The 18,537-nt window shown below is 38.1% G+C and overlaps 1 protein-coding gene across 5 annotated transcripts in view; it reads left to right on the top strand.

The window, feature by feature from the left end:
• The window catches only part of LOC134212999 (protein spaetzle 3), a 145,384-nt gene extending 138,631 nt beyond the window's left edge, over window positions 1-6,753 (top strand). For all 5 annotated transcript variants that reach the window (XM_062691430.1, XM_062691434.1, XM_062691432.1 and 2 more), the window contains 3 exons: window positions 5,457-5,843; window positions 5,904-6,029; window positions 6,091-6,753. In XM_062691430.1, coding sequence (XP_062547414.1) covers window positions 5,457-5,843; window positions 5,904-6,029; window positions 6,091-6,247 — 670 coding nt within the window. In that variant the 3' untranslated portion in view covers window positions 6,248-6,753. The remainder of the gene's footprint in view (window positions 1-5,456; window positions 5,844-5,903; window positions 6,030-6,090) is intronic.
• The last annotated feature ends 11,784 nt before the right edge of the window (window positions 6,754-18,537 follow it).

The raw sequence follows: 18,537 nt of genomic DNA, 5'->3' as shown, positions 1-18,537 counted from the left end.
TCATCTTCTTCGGATTGGTATTTCTGAACCATTTCTCTCAAGGTCGACTAATGCTTAACAAAGCAAACCCTGCCGTACAAAACATGTAAAGTAAATAATATATGGTATGGGTTCTTTGACACTGTAGCAAAGGGTTTGTAGTATGTAGTAAACGTAGTATGATTCACCTGTGATTTTAGCTCGTAATTTATTGATATTTTTAATGTATTAATCTATTACAGATTAAATGTCTTCTGTTATAGCCTATTCAGAGCACGATTTTACTCACATGATGAAGAGTAGCTTGATATCAAGGATTGCTCGTCGTATTTTCATTTCATATGAAATTTATCACTCTAAATGCCTCGTAAATGCTTGTAATATGAATATGCCATTATTGAGTTGAAAAACATTTGTGATCAATAAGAATCACTACATGAAAACTTTCGTTGCATTTCATCAGTGCTTAATAAAACTTAGCAAAACTCCGACCATATTACCTCGATTCAATTGATCATTTCTAACTTTCAAATACATTTCTGACATAAAAAAGACAGGAAGAAAACAAACAAATAAAAACAAATAATGTAATAATGTTTCATCATATACATATTTATTTTGCTTCATCAAATGATTTGTAACATTCATATTTTTTTTCATGACATATATTTTATTGTTAAATCAAATATATGGCCAACAATCAAACTCATTCGAATGGCTATATGATATTTTGCTCGCAAATCTATTGAGAACATTATATTTCATTTTAGTTATAATACATATGCTATATTATTTTATGCCATCAGGGATATTTTTTTCAGATCAGGCCCAAGGTCCAGGGATAACGGTATTCATCAGCCGAAACACCACTTTATTTCCTCTACAATATTACTGATTTGACTGTAAATATATGAAATGGGACTGGGAGGGTGCATCAGGGCATCAATGAAGTTACAATTGGACAATGAAGTGGTAGCCAATCGGAGTCAAGGAAGGAAAGTATCAGTCGTTCGCGTCTATTACTTTTATCTCCAACAGTTGTTAACCAGTTGACGCGCCCTTCTTCAAACAAACCATCCCGTGGAAAGCTTAACAAGAATTGCAAATTTCATTATTATTTTTGTTGGATCATTTTGCTGGAAGGAGATTCTTATTTTCCCGTGGGTTTAGTGTAAGTGTCTCTGCTTACAGGTCCACCACCCCCATATTTGGCCTTTCATACAGCAATATGTTGAATTCAAAATTATATTGAAATTTGACCTTACTGTTAAGTGGAACCGCATGCAGAGCAAGACTCCAGCCAGGATGGTGGCTAACTACATACATACATACATACATACATAAACAAATATGAAAAATAAGACCAATCCACATATTTCTTCCAAATTTTTCCAAACCTTTTGAACGAACGAGAAAGGCACCATCACCGCTAGGTGGATTAATCTGGGTTTTTCTATTCATTCCACGATATATTACTCATTACCAAGGGGCATCCAACTCTAAACTTTGCGAAAATATTATTCATTGTCCCGCAATAGTATTTCGTGGTATTTCTAGTATCCATGATTTTAGTCAAACAACGATACGGTTGCTAGTTCGGTTGTTATGGCGTTTGCTGGTTAGTTAATGAAACACAGTGTTCTTCCGTTTTGAAAACATCTGTTTTCTACCTCTTACAGATTCTAGAAAATACTATAACCACATTTTATATTTTTAATGTCATGAAACCAAAACAGGAGCCCAAGAGATTGTTCCAAAAGTATTGGTAATAGAAACAGTTGTTCAGGGATTTTTTTTAGAAATTCAAAAGAGACTGAATTTATGTGTTGCATAAAACGGGATGTACTGTATTCACTGGGTGGCGTCGTTTTCATGCTTTCCCAACCAGGGCTCTTCGATCAATTTACCGTTGATATGACGTAGTTTTTCGCTAGTATTTGTTAGTATTTTTGGATACTGTCGAATGTTTAGAGTTAGTTGCCCCTTGCTCATTACTGTTCATGCTGCGCATAAAAAAGTTTAGCACGAATATGTTAACAGAAAACACTAGTGTGAGATGTCTCCAAATGTGAAACTCATTTAATTAATAAAAAAATGCCATTAAAATTCTAGTCGATAATAATTTCGTCAGAGTTACGTCTGTTTGTCCTTGTACTTAGCGCAATCACAATATGCCTCGCGGATTGGATACTAGTGCCACTTAAGGTTCATGTAATGTTTGATTGCAATTCAAGACTAAAAAATTGAGACTTAACTCCCACCACACATATACTCCCGGGTATGTCCATTCTCACCGTAACCATAATGTGAGAAGGAATTGTCGATGCAGTAGTTCGACTCAAAGACACTTTCGTAAGTATCACGGACTCAGAAATTAGGGGATTAATTTCAGGAAGTATATTAATTAAACAGTCTCCTGGTGGGCTTTAGAAAAATCAACACGATTTGCGAATACATGTTGACCCGATTGTCTCACTCCCCGATCTTATCACGTTTCGACCTGATTTTATTACATTTTTGACCCGATTGACAAGCGGGGTGACAACCGTAAAATTTCAGTCGTTTCTTCTATTCTTGTGAATAGTACCGCTAACAACAAGGATTTTCGTGAAATAAACATCATCGTATGTGGTTTATCATAATCAGAATTCAAATATTTGTTTTAGATTGTACATGACATCAACCTTTGCTGTCCTTTAAGGTCACTCCTGACAGAATCCAAGATTCAAAGTGCTCGCGTTTTCGGGGGCACACCACTCGATACGGAAGCAACGCACAACTGTCATTTTTATTTTTTCAGCAAAGCTGAATCAACAAAAATGACAGTTGTCCGTTGCCTCTGTATCGAGTGGTGTGCCCCCGAAAACGCGAGCACTTTGAAACTTGGATTCTGTCAGGAGTGACCTTAAAGCATTCCCTCTATAACCCGCTAATGAAAAAGTCAAAAGTAATAAAGTTCAATCGTGGTCAGCCGATTACTGTTTCACGTAATGCAACTTGTCGTTGATGAAAAGTTGTCTGATGTTTCAATTGAACGTATCTACCTGGCATGGGTAGCCAACTCTATTCCCATCCCCGCTTTCTAACTAAAAATATTTTCATACACTAGGTTTTTACTAGTGTAGTGATACATATCCCAAAAACTGTCGAGTTCTTAACCTCGGGACCAATAATACGAGCGCAGACCAAACGGATCTCCTCTTATTAAGTGTGCAATCAGACCTGCTCAGTTTCTTGGGACGGGTCGAGAACAAAAAGCGTTTTTAGTATAGGTATGTTCACGTGAGAGGCACTCAAAATGTATAGCAAGCAATTGAGAGAATACGCTCAATTACGCCACGAAAGTACAGATTAGAAATTGGTGGTTAAATACCATTCACCTTTTCTTCAAAACATTATATTCAACACTAATAAAGAGAAAAACAAACTAAAAGTAAACTATATTATATCAGCCAAAACTATGCAAACGTCTTATATAGTTCAATGAGAAAAAATTGGAATATGAAAAAAACGTTTGTCTTCGCGCACAGCACACTACGATCTCCAATAGGTAAAACAAAAGTTATATTTAGCAAAAACTACTGGGAAAGAATTCCCCGAAAAAAGTACCTGATATTTGTACGGAGAACTTAATAAAATTTTCATTCAAAAGTCCAAAAAAAACTTGGGAATCGAATGGAAAATAATCCACGCCGCCGCTGCCGATACCAGCTAGAATTACTGTCGGCATGACGTCGAAAACGCCGCAGGACCGGCGCACACTTTTAGTTATAATCTGGGGTTATAATATTGTTTTGTTTTTCTCACACATTTAGTGAACCGGATTGAAAAGTCAGTTATTTTTTCAGCATTACCAGTGCTAACCAATCAATGTTTCGAGTTAATAAATTAGTTAAGAGATCATTTTTTCCAACTTCATTTATGGTGGCATTATTTGTCAGTCACCACTGTCATCAATGCTTATGCTCGGCGGTTTGACATCAATACAGTCATCACCTATCTTGAAAGGTTAGCGGCAAACCTATAGTTTACTGCCGCCGATTAGAATGACAAGGCCATTGAAATCTTTCACTCCGCTCACCAACCCGGTTTCTAAATCAATCTGTTTGTATTGTTCTTTGATTTGCATGGAGCTGGGGTTTTGTGTTATGTTTCGGCTAAAGCTGTGGATTCCTCTATCTGTAGTAATAATCGAAACGGGCTGGGTGGTCTTTAGAGCTGAATTGTAGAAGTTCGAGACTTCATAAACATATTTTCTATAAAACCGGGTCAGGTAGATGTTCTCGGAAGGGGACAAACAAGTAAATTAATTTGAGCTTCAAAGAAAGCTGATCTGCCGTATACGCAATTTCACCAGCAATAATATTAAATAATAGTTTTAATCAAACTATTGGAAGGAAACATGAAAAACTGATATGCTGCATTTTAGCGCATGAGTCTTTTTGTAAAATAAGGGCATTGTTATTGATAAAACAGGTACAAATGAAAGTTACAATTTGCATTGAGATAAGTTCAAAACTCATTAATCACCACCGGAACCAACATAGGGCAGACAGGCCTTGTGATCAAGGCTTCTCAAACTCTTCCAGATACCAGCTTCTCGCTCCATTTTGTTCGGATTGCGGTCACTACCTACTGTTGAGAGTGATAGCAGCAAACGTGGAGGCATCTCAGTAAGACTCGATGCCCAAGTAGCGTCTTTTCAACGCAACTTGCATGCGGCGTGGAAAGAACGCAGGTATGCACCGGGAAAAGGCGATAACGTAGCGTCGTCTTACCGATGCGTACACGTGGCGCTTCAACAAAAGGGGAGTCAACTGGTGTGGAAGGAAGGAAATTAGAGGCGACGCGCATAGAACTAATAAATTTGATATCAAAACATCGATCAAATTTATCAACCAGCACGCTGATGCGCACTGTTGTTGGCCCTGTAGGTCTGGGAAAGGGTCTGAATGATGTCAGTTTTGTCCGGCAGTTAATCTATACGAATCAAAAGGGGCAGAACGTTATGGCCTGACGATACTCCTGTTCGGTATAGACAACTTGATTGTGGTTTGGGCTTTTCCAAAGGCGAGCCAGCCTAGGGCTGAAAACCTCTTGAATAAAGATATTAATAATAATGGTTTTGGGCTCTTACTCGCGTACGTCCAAGACTGTCACTAGAAACGTTGTGTATACAAAAAATCCGACACACAATACCTGTTCTATTTTCTCACTACAAATTGCGTTTGCCGATAATTCTTGTAATAGGTATGCCTGAATGCGAATAATGGGACATATTCACCTATAAGCGCTATTTTAGACTTTTATTATGAACATTTTACATTTTCAACGCATGAGAAAGACACCAACACCTCTAGTAGGATCATACAGGATTGTGTATTATGCAGTCACATTAAGCATTTATTGTTTCTATTTCATCAATATTTACTCGTTGATGCTAACGTTTCATCAATGTGTTCTTATTCTCCTTTCAGAGACAAAATCGAGACGTTTATCGATGAAAATAAGGCGCTAATGAAACGAATGTACGGAGACTTCGAAATGACTTCGAGGTTTCCGCCGGGGCAGAACAACCGAAAAAGGAAACGGCACGTTCAGGGAATGGACGATGAGTTTACGATACTGCCAGAGCTGATGGATCTGTATGGAGTACCAGGCTCACTAGACGCTCCGGCGTTTTCTGGAGGCAACGGGGATTCCTACTTTGGCCGGTTACGGGATAAAAGGCAGAGTTCCAACAATCGAGGTAATGGTAATGCTGGATCGAACGGGAACAACAACGGCAATGGCAATGGAAACGGTAATAGACCTAATGCAAGGCAGGGTTCGTCGACTGACAGTAGTGGGGAGAGTACGGGAAGGTAGGATATTTTATGCATTTTGAGAAAAAACGTTTATGATCGAATACATTTAAATTTCAGGGTGGACGCATGCGAATCTAAAATCGAAATCGTCACCCCTTATTGGGCATCCAACTCGGCAGGAAAAGTACGTGCCATCGTAAATACGCAGCATTTTGAGCAGGCTATCCACCAGGAGGTTTGTTCGTAAGTACCGCATAAGTTAGTTATCAAATCGATACTTAATTAATATTTCAAACCCTTGTAGGAAAACGCAAACTTCTCGCTGCTCTGGAGATTGCGGCTGCGAGCAGAAGTACAAATGGCATCGATTACTGGCCTACGATCCGGACAACGATTGCAAGGGTATCTTCATGGATTGGTTCCTGTTTCCTTCCTGTTGCGTCTGTCGGTGTGCTCCGTGAAGACCATTTAGTCGTGCGTAGTGAGAATCGATCATCTTCCAAATCCAAAATAACAAATAGATACTTCAACTGACCAGAGACTAGTTTGATGCGATCGGTTTCGCCAATAAGAGTCAAACGCGTGTGGAGTGAAAGAATGCGGGATGTGTAAGGACGCCAATACGTTTAAGATAGATAATACTGTAATGTTCTAGTGATAGACTTGTAGGAACAATCCGCGGAAACTATACGAAAGAGATTCAATGTTTAATCTAGAATTGTTTTAGCTGCTAACGCGATAGTCGGTAACTTAAGAAGCGCACTGAACGAAACAAACATTATTTCACCATTCGAGGAGGACCGCGATAAAAAATCTAAACCAATTTAAACTCACGTGCTAGTTAGTAACGCCGTACTCGTTACCCAACTGGAAACTGTTTTAAAACCAAACGTTGTCAGATTCGACTTGAAAAGTTAAGTTATTTCTCTTCTGTAAATACTGTAGATTAAATTATTTCTACGAACAAGTTTCGGGTGCTGGTTTTTTCGTACGGTTTATCACACAATCCCGTTGAATGGTGTTATTTACACAAAATGGCATATAGTTGATTTTTGTAATCATATATTTGCTCTGGTATGACGAAGTCTGATCAAAGAATACGAACTTCAAGAAGAGTTCGATGCTACGATAGGCGACGATTCAACTAGTGGATGAAAGCATCTGGCGGCAAAAAGGTGAACAACCAATTGAAGTTAAAGCACTGTCGGCAACGGCAAAGCTTTTGGATATAGGTTGCTATAAAAGCTTGATTCAATTTGAAAGCTACGAAAGATGGCTTGCTTTATGCAACGTATGAGAGGCTCAAACATTAAGCGCAAGAAGTTTTCGTGCTCAGATGAACTTTTTTAATGATTTGAGTGCTATTTAATTTCTATGATTGGCATTTAGCTTGAATCGAAGGGGTGATTAGGCGTTATCAAAAAGTTAAGCGCTACGGGTGGAGTGCTCACTGGAACTAATTTTATTTCACTGATCCATAAAAGCATTCGACTGATTACCTTAGCCCTCCTTAGCCGTGCGGTAAGACGCGTGGCTACAAAGCAAGACCATGCTGAGGGTGGCTGGGTTCGATTCCCGGTGCCGGTCTAGGCAATTTTCGGATTGGAAATTGTCTCGACTTCCCTGGGTATAAAGTATCATCGTGCTAGCCTCATGATATACGAATGCAAAAATGGTAACCTGGCTTAGAAACCTCGAAGTTTATAACTGTGGAAGTGCTTAATGGACACTAAGCTGCGAGGCGGCTCTGTCCCAATGTGGGAATGTAATGCCAATAAGAAGAAGAAGATTACCCTAGCTAGTGTCTAGTGCCAATTTTTTTACAGACATCTATGGGTTCAGTGTGATGAGTTGAACGGTATTTTGTTTCTACTTTTAACTCACTACCCATCAACCTTCAACTTATTCTTTTACTTAATGCACTTCCACAGTTATTAATTGACAGTTTCACTGCCAAACAAATGCATGAATTTGTGTATTATGTGAAGTGTTATAAAATGTCATTGGCATTTAGTTGCATAAGGTATGATGAACAATGAGACGTGACAATGACACATGACATATGGAAAAGAGTATAGTCCGAAACTTAGATTTTATATTTGGAGCATTGTACCTTTGAACAAAAACATAAATCCACTCAAGCGTTACGGGTTCATTAAAAATTATGATCAGAATTCGGTTCCTAAGAAAAGTTTTGGACCAATTAGTTGAGTGACATGCAGATAATTACCTGTCATAAGAGAAGCTAGAGCTATTCCAATTAATTTCACCATGTTGTAATCCTTAAACATACGTATTTCAACTTCATCAATAAGGCCGTCTTCAATGTCTCGTATTTGACTCGACTTGGCAATTGTCATTGAAAGTATTGAAATAGTTGAAAACACAGAAATGGAATGTGGAAACACATGGGAAGAAAACAGCGGTTCTGTATAAAATAAGGGTGAATAAAAGCAACTAGATGGTAGTTTTTGCCTTACACACAGAATGTCTGTCCCGAACACGGAGTGGGTACCTCATGCCTCAGTCGACGATCTTTTTGATTGCTTCTTTCTTCACTTCAGGGCATGTTGCAAGAATGCCGGACAGCAACCCTGCAAAGATGGTGTCCGCTTCCGATCCGGAAGGTACAAGACGGCGTGGAGCGCAGCGAGCGATGAAGGCTAAACAGGTACAGAACGACTTGGCGAGAGTGGGACGCATTCGAGGATGGAACCGTGTATTGTGGCGTCAAATAGTTGATTCAGTGTTATCTGTTTATATGTTAGCTAAATAAATAAATAATTTCGATTAGAAATTTGATGTAGAATCAAATTCTGGCATCGAAAAGTATTTTTGATGAACATAAATTGGTATTATGAAAATCATCCAAAAGTTTATAGAAGGAAAACTTTTTTGACAAGTTTTAGTTCATGTTGCCCCTACCTCTAAAACAATGGCTTTTCGTCCGAAATTTGCCATCAAAACTTTAAAAAATATGTAATTTGGATTTTAAGTTTTACCACTGTTGAAACACTTATATTGTTATTGTTATCGGAAATAGCGAGCTCCAAAGTCTAATTTTAATTAACCTGGGTAGGTTCGGCTCGACAGACTTCCTGATTTCAAGATGGATTATGAAGCGTTCCTTTCTATATACATCGCGTTCGAGCTTCTATCATTTATTTCATTTATTCAGACTAAGGCCGAAGTGGCCTGTCTTCTCCATTCGGCTTGGTCCATGGCTACACGTCGCCAACCACGCAGTCTACGGAGGGTCCGCAAGTCATCTTTCACCTGATCGATCCACCTTGCCCGCTGCGCACCTGCGACATTCTGGCTACGTGCCCGGCCCACCGCAGTCGTCCGATTTTCGCGGTGTGAACGATGGATGGTTCTCCCAACAGCTGATGCAACTCGTGGTTCATTCACCTCCTCCACGTACCGTCCGCCATCTGCACCCCACCATAGATGGTACGCAGCACTTTCCTTTCGAAAACTCCAAGTGCGCGTTGGTCCTCCACGAGCATCGTCCAGGTCTCGTGTTCGTAGAGGACTACCGGTCTAATGAGCGTTTTGTAGATTGTCAGTTTGGTACGGCAGTGAACTCTATTCGATCGGAGCGTCTTGCGGAGTCCAAAGTATGTACGATTTCCAGCCACTATGCGTCTCCGAATTTCTCTGCTGGTATCATTTTCGGCAGTCACCAGTGAGCTCAAGTACACAAATTCTTCTATCACCTCGATTTCGTCACCACCGATGCAAACTCGCGGTGGGTGGCTCACATTGTCTTCTCCTGAACCTCTTCCTATCATGTACTTCGTCTTCGATGTGTTGATGACTAGTCCGATCCGCTTGGCTTCCCTCTTCAGTCTAATGTAGGCTTCCTCCATCTTCTCAAAGTTACGTGACATAATATCTATGTCATCGGCGAAGCCAAATAGCTGGACGGACTTATTGAAAATTGTACCACTCGTGTTAATCCCTGCTCTTCGTATTACCCCTTCCAAAGCGATGTTGAATGGCAGACACGAAAGACCATCACCTTGCCGTAACCCTCTGCGGGTTTCGAAGGGACTCGAGAATGCCCCTGAAACTCGAACTACGCGCATCACCCGATCCATCGTCGCTTTGATCAGCCGTGTCAGTTTATCCGGAAATCCGTGTTCGTGCATTAGCATCGAGCTTCTATCAAGTGGAATCATTACCGTTTCTGGAACGTTTCTTCAAAATGAGAAAGAATGACAACGACTGTTTGGTGAAGTATAATGGGGTTCCTTCACAAACAAGAAATCAAGCAGCAGATCTTTTCGCAACGTACTTTGAAAAGAAAAATCAGCAGGGCATCTCCTGTCAGGCGTCTGAACTGTTTCGGACGAATACCATTTTACAACATCAGCTTTCTATGCCTTCAGTTTACTCCAGATGGGATTTGAACAGTTCTTAAAGATCTTGGCTTGGCACATATAAAAATACCGAAATAAATGATCTCCATCATGCATCCCTTTCTTATATACATGAAAATAAATTTTTGTTTGTCTGACCCTTATAGACTCGGAAACTACTTAATCGATCGGCGTATGCAGGGGTTTTTGAGACCGGAAAAGGTTCCTTAAATGGCTTGAGACCCTTCCACTATACAAATGGAACACAAATTTCTGCATAGCTCGAGAACTTATCAAGCAAATGGAACAAAATTTGGCATAAGCAGGTTTTTGAAGGACAAAAATGTATCTATAATCGTTTGAGACCACTCCCTGCTCTAAAGGAGAGGGTTCCCATACAAATGAAAAACCAGGGTTTGCAGAAAACGCTCTCAATTGATAACGAACAACGATAAAATAGAGGCAATAACTGTTTCGAATCATAACAAGCCATGATAACAAATTTATCAAACTTGTATACAAGTGCGAAAAAACAGAATCGGATAGACACAGCCCCCACAGAAAAACTGGTGATTCTCGTTTTGTTTTCGCTTCTTTCGTGTTGGTTACTGCACAGCTGTGTAGAACAAGTTGAAATGCATCATCGGAGCCAGTGCTCCCCGCATTTGGAGCTTTCTAAAAGAAATTTATCATGGGGTATAACATCCCGAATCAGTTCTCTATCATGACAGCTTGCGAAAAAAGTCTCTCGCGGTATGTTATGGAACGTACACACGGTCAAGCAGTTTGACCAACAATGACTCCACCTCTCGTTTATTCAAACATCCATCAAGTTTAACAACAGCGGCACGAACAATCAATTTATTCGACCAACAATATCACACACGAAAGACCGAAGCGCCAAATTGACCACCAACCATCGAAAAATATATGGGGGTTTGTGCAACTTCACTACAAATGCTCATACATGTTCGGCGAACCTTGACTCCACCCCCGACAACTCAAACCAAAATCAAACCGTTTTAATTTTTTCCAACCAAGCCGCCAACTGTCAAATGGTTGTTCGAGCAACTTCACACACGTTCAAACAAAGCAGCAACCGAAGCGTTTTCCTGGGGGCGGAGTCAATGTTCGTCAAACTGCTTGACTGGTGTGTACGTAGCATTACATCTCGTATATGTATACAGAGATGATAAGTGAGAGGCTTGTTCTTTCTCTTTAGGATTCAATCCCTGTGAAAAACAAATTTAGAAAAACGATCTATTTTCGACTAGAGGAAGTTAAACGGGGCTGCTAGTCTTCTTCTTCTTTTTCTTCTTCTATATACATAAAAAATGAATTCCTGTCTGACTGACTCTTATAGACTCGGAAGCTACTGAACCGATCGGTGTGCAAATTGGTATGCAGTGGTTTTTGGGGCCGGGGAATGTTTTCAAAATGGTTCGAGACCCATCCCCCATTTGGAAAGAGGGGCTCCCATACAAATGAAACAGAAATTTCGACATAACTCGAGAACTAATCAGATAATAAATCAATTTTAGGAGAAACGAAGCTCGTCGGGTCTGATAGTTGTAACATAAATGTGCTGCTACGTTAGCGACCCCCATTATTGCGGCAGTGAACAACTGCTCGCTCTAAAAAAGAGTGTTACTCTTGCTTATAAAACCGCATCCATAATACCCATCCATATAAATGGAAATCGAAATTGCATTAGCAACTATCGTGGTAAGGATTTTGAGAAGCTAATCTGCACAGAACCGCTGAATTGATTATCTCTGGCAGTCAGGAGGGTTACTGAAAAATCGCTCCACTACAGCAAATATAATGTCCCAAGTAACATTCTTAATTTTATGATTTACTATAAGAGTATTTGAATCCTACAACAATAAAACCATAGCCAAGGCTTTTTCTTCTTCATCGCTTACATCAAAACCTTTTGAAGTGTAGTATCTGCCTAGTTGGCCCACTCTTGCAATGGTTTTGAAGGGCAAATGTAAGACGGACTCCAAGATCGAAATATAACAAACCATGAACATTAACTCGGCACCTAAAACCTATCGAAACACATTTGCAAACCACTATAAAAGAAAGTTGGCATCAATTAAAACCTCTTCTAATCCACTTGATCTCGATGCCTGCGGGGTTCTCTAGATCTAACTTTATTCAAGCAATCACATGAATTAATAAAATACGTACAGTCTCAACAAAATAAATTAAATTTTATTGCATACGGAAACTTGAAATGCCATAAACAAATATTCAAATGAAATATTTTTAATCATCGAATTAAATAATTTAAGCATAGTTGATATATGGTGCATCATTTTATGTTGCCGAATGAGATTTATTGTGTCATATGGTGCAAAACTCCGATATAACTCATGCGCTCTCAGAAATCCACTTTTAAAAAATATATTTCAATTTTTTTTTAGATTTCCATTATATTTTACTAAATTATTATCATAATTTTTTTTTAATTATTCATTTTTGATTATTATATATCGTATATAACCATAAATGTTATGCAGTATAAATACATATTTCGATATAAAACTTCGTCGGTGATAAAACCTCTGAAAATGTGAAGTGAAAATAATATGGCGATGGCATCCGAGATGATTTTACGAAATTCTTTTGCTCCAATTGTTTTGCTTCATTGAAATCCACTATAAAACTATTATTATGCTGAATTATCTCTTTACTAGATCGACTGGCTGTTACAAATGCCGTTTGACCATTTTTCAACATATATGATAACTATAATAAGAGAATATTTGACAGTTCTAGTTTATCAAAAAAAAAAAAAAAAAAACATGGATGGAAGTAATAATTAATACTCTGAGTTTATCATTTAAAACACGTAAGTAAAAAATAAAGTACTCCATTAGTGATTGATTGTGACGGTACTAAGACAAATTAACGAAAATGCATATTTCCATGCCACCGTCAATGGAAAAGTGAAAAGTTTAAAGTGATTGGGACTACGCCCCGTGTTATTTCTTCTATCTTTTCTCTATCGCTTTTATCACCTCGCGATTTCGGAAAGGTATATTTCGTCTTCAAGATGATTGATGTAGCTGAAAATGTGTAAGCATGCATATTGTGAGTAAGCAAGCAGCATGACAATATTTCAAAGCTATGTATTTTGGTGAAACAAAGTGTTTAGCTCTTACTACTCGTGTACACTTTCCAAATATTTGTTGTTTTTTTTTCATTCAATGCAGAAACACAAATGCAGAGTTTGTGTTTTATAAGATTCTTTATGTAGCAATCACAAATGCCAATTGATCTCATGTGAAGCCGAAGTAACTTTTATAGGTACAAAACGATTTTAACAAGTATTTTATCATGTCAAATAAAACAAGCATCGAAGAGCTTCAATATTATCTTACATATGGGTTTAATCAAGGCATGAACTGCCATAATAAATTTATATTTAAAAATTTGTAGTATTTGGAACTATCACCTTCTTCAAAAGGTTTTGACAACAGCCAGAAGATGGATCATAATTGAGTGTGATAAATGCTTTTCCTAAGCTGAAGAGCATGACTATTGCCGCAATAAAACCACAATAAATAACATCGAATGCCAAAGAGCTGTTTGAATGTTACTTGGGACGTATTACGTGTCAAGCCTATCTCGAGATCAGAAAGCCAGGCGGCAAGTGGATTCCATTAGTATTGATTTGGCAAAAGCATCCGACACTGTTTCGCATGATATCATTATCGACGAACTGAATTACAAGGATTCTCTGCGTAGATCACAAAATGATTAAGGAGGCTTTTCAGATCTCACTCGAGCTTCTCAAACTTTAAAGTGAGCAGCTGCATCAATCGATCTACTCCATTGTTTAGAAAATATGGAAGGATGAAGAGCTGTCCTCATATGGCCACCCTATAAAAAAAGATTACCTTTCTGATCTCGGCGTACTACACACTGTCACGTATTCTGTTTAATAGACTCAGACCGTTTGAGAAGTCCTTTCTAGGCGAATACCAGGCAGGTTTTCGTAAGCACCAATCAACGATCAGATGTTTGGCCTGCGGATGATCCATAATAAATTTCGGGAGAACAATTTGTAGAGTCACAATCTGTTCATAGATTTCAAAGCAGCATATGACTCAATTAAAAGAAATGAATTGTGGCAGATGATGCAGATGGTGTTTTAGCGAAACTGATTAGGCTAATACGTACGGGCTTGATGGCTCGAACTTAAGTATTCGAATTGCAGACAAAGTGTCAACATCGCTTGAGCCCTTAGATGGACACTATTTACGGACGACATCGACCTCATTAGAATCGATCGCAGGGCAGCAGTAGAGATATTTGTCTCACTAATACATTTTTTTTGGCTTTCAGTCTTTACTGGCTATTAAAACGACATATTTCTTCTACGCCCGACGTTTCAATGGTTTATTCCATCTTATTCAAGGGTTCTATTAAAAAATTGGCAGATTACAAACAATTATGAGATGACATACAAATAGCACAAAAACTTATCGCTTTTTGTCCGGTGGTTGACTAAGACCATATCCAAGTCCGCCTCTCAGATCAATCCATCCGAACTGAATGGTATTACAAACCAATGGCATCTAGTCGTTTCCTGGGTTTTCTTTCATATCATCCTCTCCACATGAAAATGAATATGGTGATCAACTTCATCAGACGTGTCAGAAATTTGAGCACTAATAATTCTTAATCTACAATAAACTCTATAATCGAACAACAATTAAAAACGAATCATTATCCCAGATTGCTACGACACTGTTTAATAAACCAACAGGCTCAAACGAACAGGAACGATTGTGCAAACAACGGGGAAGTCATGTACAAGCCTATGATCTACGTGAACAACTTGACGGATCGTATAGCAAAAACTTTTAAAAATGATTTTCCCAACACTGAGGTAGTAGGCAATGAGGAACGAGTCCACCATCAGAAGTTTGTTTACGCATACCAAAGATCGCATACCGGAACAGTCTCGTAGTAATGTGATCTACAGGATTCCTTGTGGAGACTGTGATGCGAGTTATGTTGGGCTAACAACCAATAGCCTAAAAACAAGGTTGAGTCATCACAAGAGCGATACAAGAAAACTAGACAAACTCATTGACAACAACGAATCACACAACAACGTCGACAATTACAACAGCTATGAACTCGGCCGACTAAAAGAGAAAACTGCTCTTTTACTGCATTCGGTCGATAACAACCATCGTTTCGATTTCGATAAAGCGGAGATAAAGGACCACCATCGAAGATTCTCCGCTCTTCCCGTTCTGGAAATGTGTCATATTATAAACACTTACAAAACGGTAAACAAACGAAGCGATTGCGACAGTTTAAGTACAACGTATGCAGGAATTTTACACACACTTAAAACAAGAAATTGAACAGATAACCGTAGAACACAAAACCAGACAAACACCAACAATAATGATAATGACACTCAATAGATAGAGAAATCAAATTACACACATCATCTAGACACTAATGACTTTTTTTTTAAATTGGTAATTACAAAATGACAGTTGAAAACGAATATTACTATCAGCAGAGTAGTGAATAAGCGCCCAGGTTTTTCATAAATTTAAATTCCAATATTCTATTTATTTATTTATTTATTTCGTCAAGCATTGTAGACTACAAACACATTGTTTCACTTAAACACTATCTGTTTTAATCACTAGACTATACTATTATGCTATACTATTCATTGTTTTCCTCACTAGCGTGTTAGACATTGATATGTCGATGACCTCACAATATTTATTATATATATGTTCATCATAGAGTTGAGCGGTCCATTTTTAGCATAGGATGTGCGTTGCAGATTTAGTTGAAATAAGTCACGATTTCTCAAGGTACGCGTAGGTGCATAAAAGTTCAAGCCTGACAGAAGGCTTTCTGCTTTTATCTGATGTGAGATTAAACCATTAACGAATGTTACACAACCAACTTCTCTTCTTTTCTTAAGTGTTTCGATATTAATTAGTTGGCACCGAGATTCATATGGCGGAAGCGGTAGGGTTGACCAACCTAACTTTCTAAGAGCAAAAAGCAAAAACTGTTTTTGTACTGATTCGATTCGATTTGAGTGGACTTCTTGATAGGGTGACCAGACAATGCTACAGTATTCTACTATTGATCTGACGTAGGACACATAGAGTGTTTTTATCGTGTAAGGGTCATTGAAATGATAACTGAAACGTTTAATGAATCCAAGCATGTTATGTGCTTTATGAATAATGACGTTAAAGGTCAACTTGGAGTCTAATAATAACCCTAAGTCTCTCACTTTTGTGCATCGTATAATTCGTTCCTGGCCTAGCTTACAGGTAATGTTTTGTAATATCTGCTTTCTAGTAAATGAAATTATGCTACATTTTTTCACGTTTATATCGAGAAGGTTTTTTGAGCACCAGTTATAAAAATCGTCAATTTCTTGTTGAAATACGGCTAAGTCAGCATCATCACAAATTTCCATGTACAATTTCATGTCATCGGCATAAATAAGGACCTTAAGGCGTTTTAATATGAGTGTTATATCATTAACAAAAGAATGAACAATAATGGACCAAAGTGTGATCCTTGTGGTACACCAGAAGTAACTTTAATTGGCGAAGACAATTTATTATGGAAGCGCACTAACTGTGTTCTATCTCTAAGATATGATTCAATCCATCTAACCAAATATTCCGAAAAAACCTAATCGCTGAAGCTTAAAGAGTAATAAAGAGATGTCAACTCTATCGAAAGCCTTACTGAAATCCGTGTACAAAGTTTCAACAGAGTTACCTCTATCCATTGCAGCAAGTGAAAATGTCACGAAGTCTAAGAGATTAGTGGCAGTGGATCTGCCTTTAAAGAAACCATGTTGGCGATTTGTGATCAAGTGCTTAACCTGTTCAAAGAGTTTCATGTTCACAATAGATTCAAACAATTTCGGTATACATGATATAATTGCAATGCACAGATAATTTTGTCCGTATGAGCGTTTGCCTGATTTGAAAATTGGAAGAAGATAAGATTTTTCCATAAATGTGGGAATACTCCATGAGCGAATGATTTATTAAAAAGCCAAAATAATGGTTTTACAAATGAAGTAGCTAATTGTTTTAGTAATAAAGGGGGAATTCCATCGGGTCCAGGACCCTTGGACGCATCCAATGCTTCTAATGCTGTTACAATTTCATGTACAGTAATTCCGGATATTGAAATATCATTTGTCTGATCAGGTAAATAATGAAAATAATCACGATCATAAACAGCACCAAGAGGTTTGTAAGTGCTTTGGAAAAAATTCGCGAAATAATTGCAAAATTTCTGGCTATCATGGCTAACCAATTCTTTAAATTTCATGCATGATGGAAAAGTATCCGATTTCTTTTCTCTTTGACAAAGTCAAAGAAGGTTTTAGGATCCTTTTTTATATTATTTTCTAAAATCCTATTATAATTTTCGTATGCTTCTGATATTTGATCGTCAAGCTCCCTGCATATTTCAATATATTGTTTCAGATTATCAGAGGTTCGATTTTTCCTATATGTTTTATGCATTTTTTGTTTACGTTCAATGTTAGTTATTGTCATTATTATGTTGCATTGTATACTGATGAATGTTTAACTGTTAATTGTTTTAGGAAATTGACGATATTTGTTAATGTTTTATGACAATCAGTGAGCTCAACAAACCACCGGACAAAAAGCGATATTTTCTGTAAGTTTTTGTGCTATTTGTATGCCATCTCATAATTGTTTGTAATCTGCCATTTTTTTAACAGAACCCTTGAAAAAGATGGAATAAACCATTGAAACGTCGGGCGTAGAAGAAATATGTCGTTTTAATACCCAGTAAAGACTGAAAGCCAAAAAAAATGTATTAGTAAGATTCAAACATTTGAGAGCCTATTAAGTGATATTTGTCTCACTGAAGAGGAAGACGACGAGGAGAGGTTAATCATTAACTCTACCAAGTCAAAGTACATGGTTGTAGTGTGGGTGCTAAGGGAGTGCTTGATGGGGATGTGTTTGAAGTTGTTGAAGATTTTGTTCACCTTGGAGTGCATGTGACATGTGACAATGACGTTTCCGGTGAAGGGAAAAGATGCATTGCTGCTGTAAATTGGGCTTTTTACGGCTTACATAACCAATTTCGCTCTGTATAAAACTCTGCTGCTACCAGTGACCCTTTACGGCCGGACGAAAAGTGCTACTCGGTGGGAAACTGGAAAATAGTGTGTGACACAGACGCATAAATCACAAGTTGTATCACGTGTACAAAGAAGAAAATATTGTAAATCGTATAATATACGGCAGCCTTTAGTGGGCTGGTCACTTAGTGCGAATGTTAGAAGAAAGAATAACGAAAACAGTATCCAACAAAGA

This window comes from Armigeres subalbatus, chromosome 2 (genome assembly GCF_024139115.2).
Source record: "Armigeres subalbatus isolate Guangzhou_Male chromosome 2, GZ_Asu_2, whole genome shotgun sequence".
In the NCBI taxonomy this organism is placed as follows: Eukaryota; Metazoa; Arthropoda; class Insecta; order Diptera; family Culicidae; genus Armigeres; species Armigeres subalbatus.
Note: the sequence above shows the minus strand (reverse complement) of the source record. Positions and strands in the feature narration are given on the sequence as shown.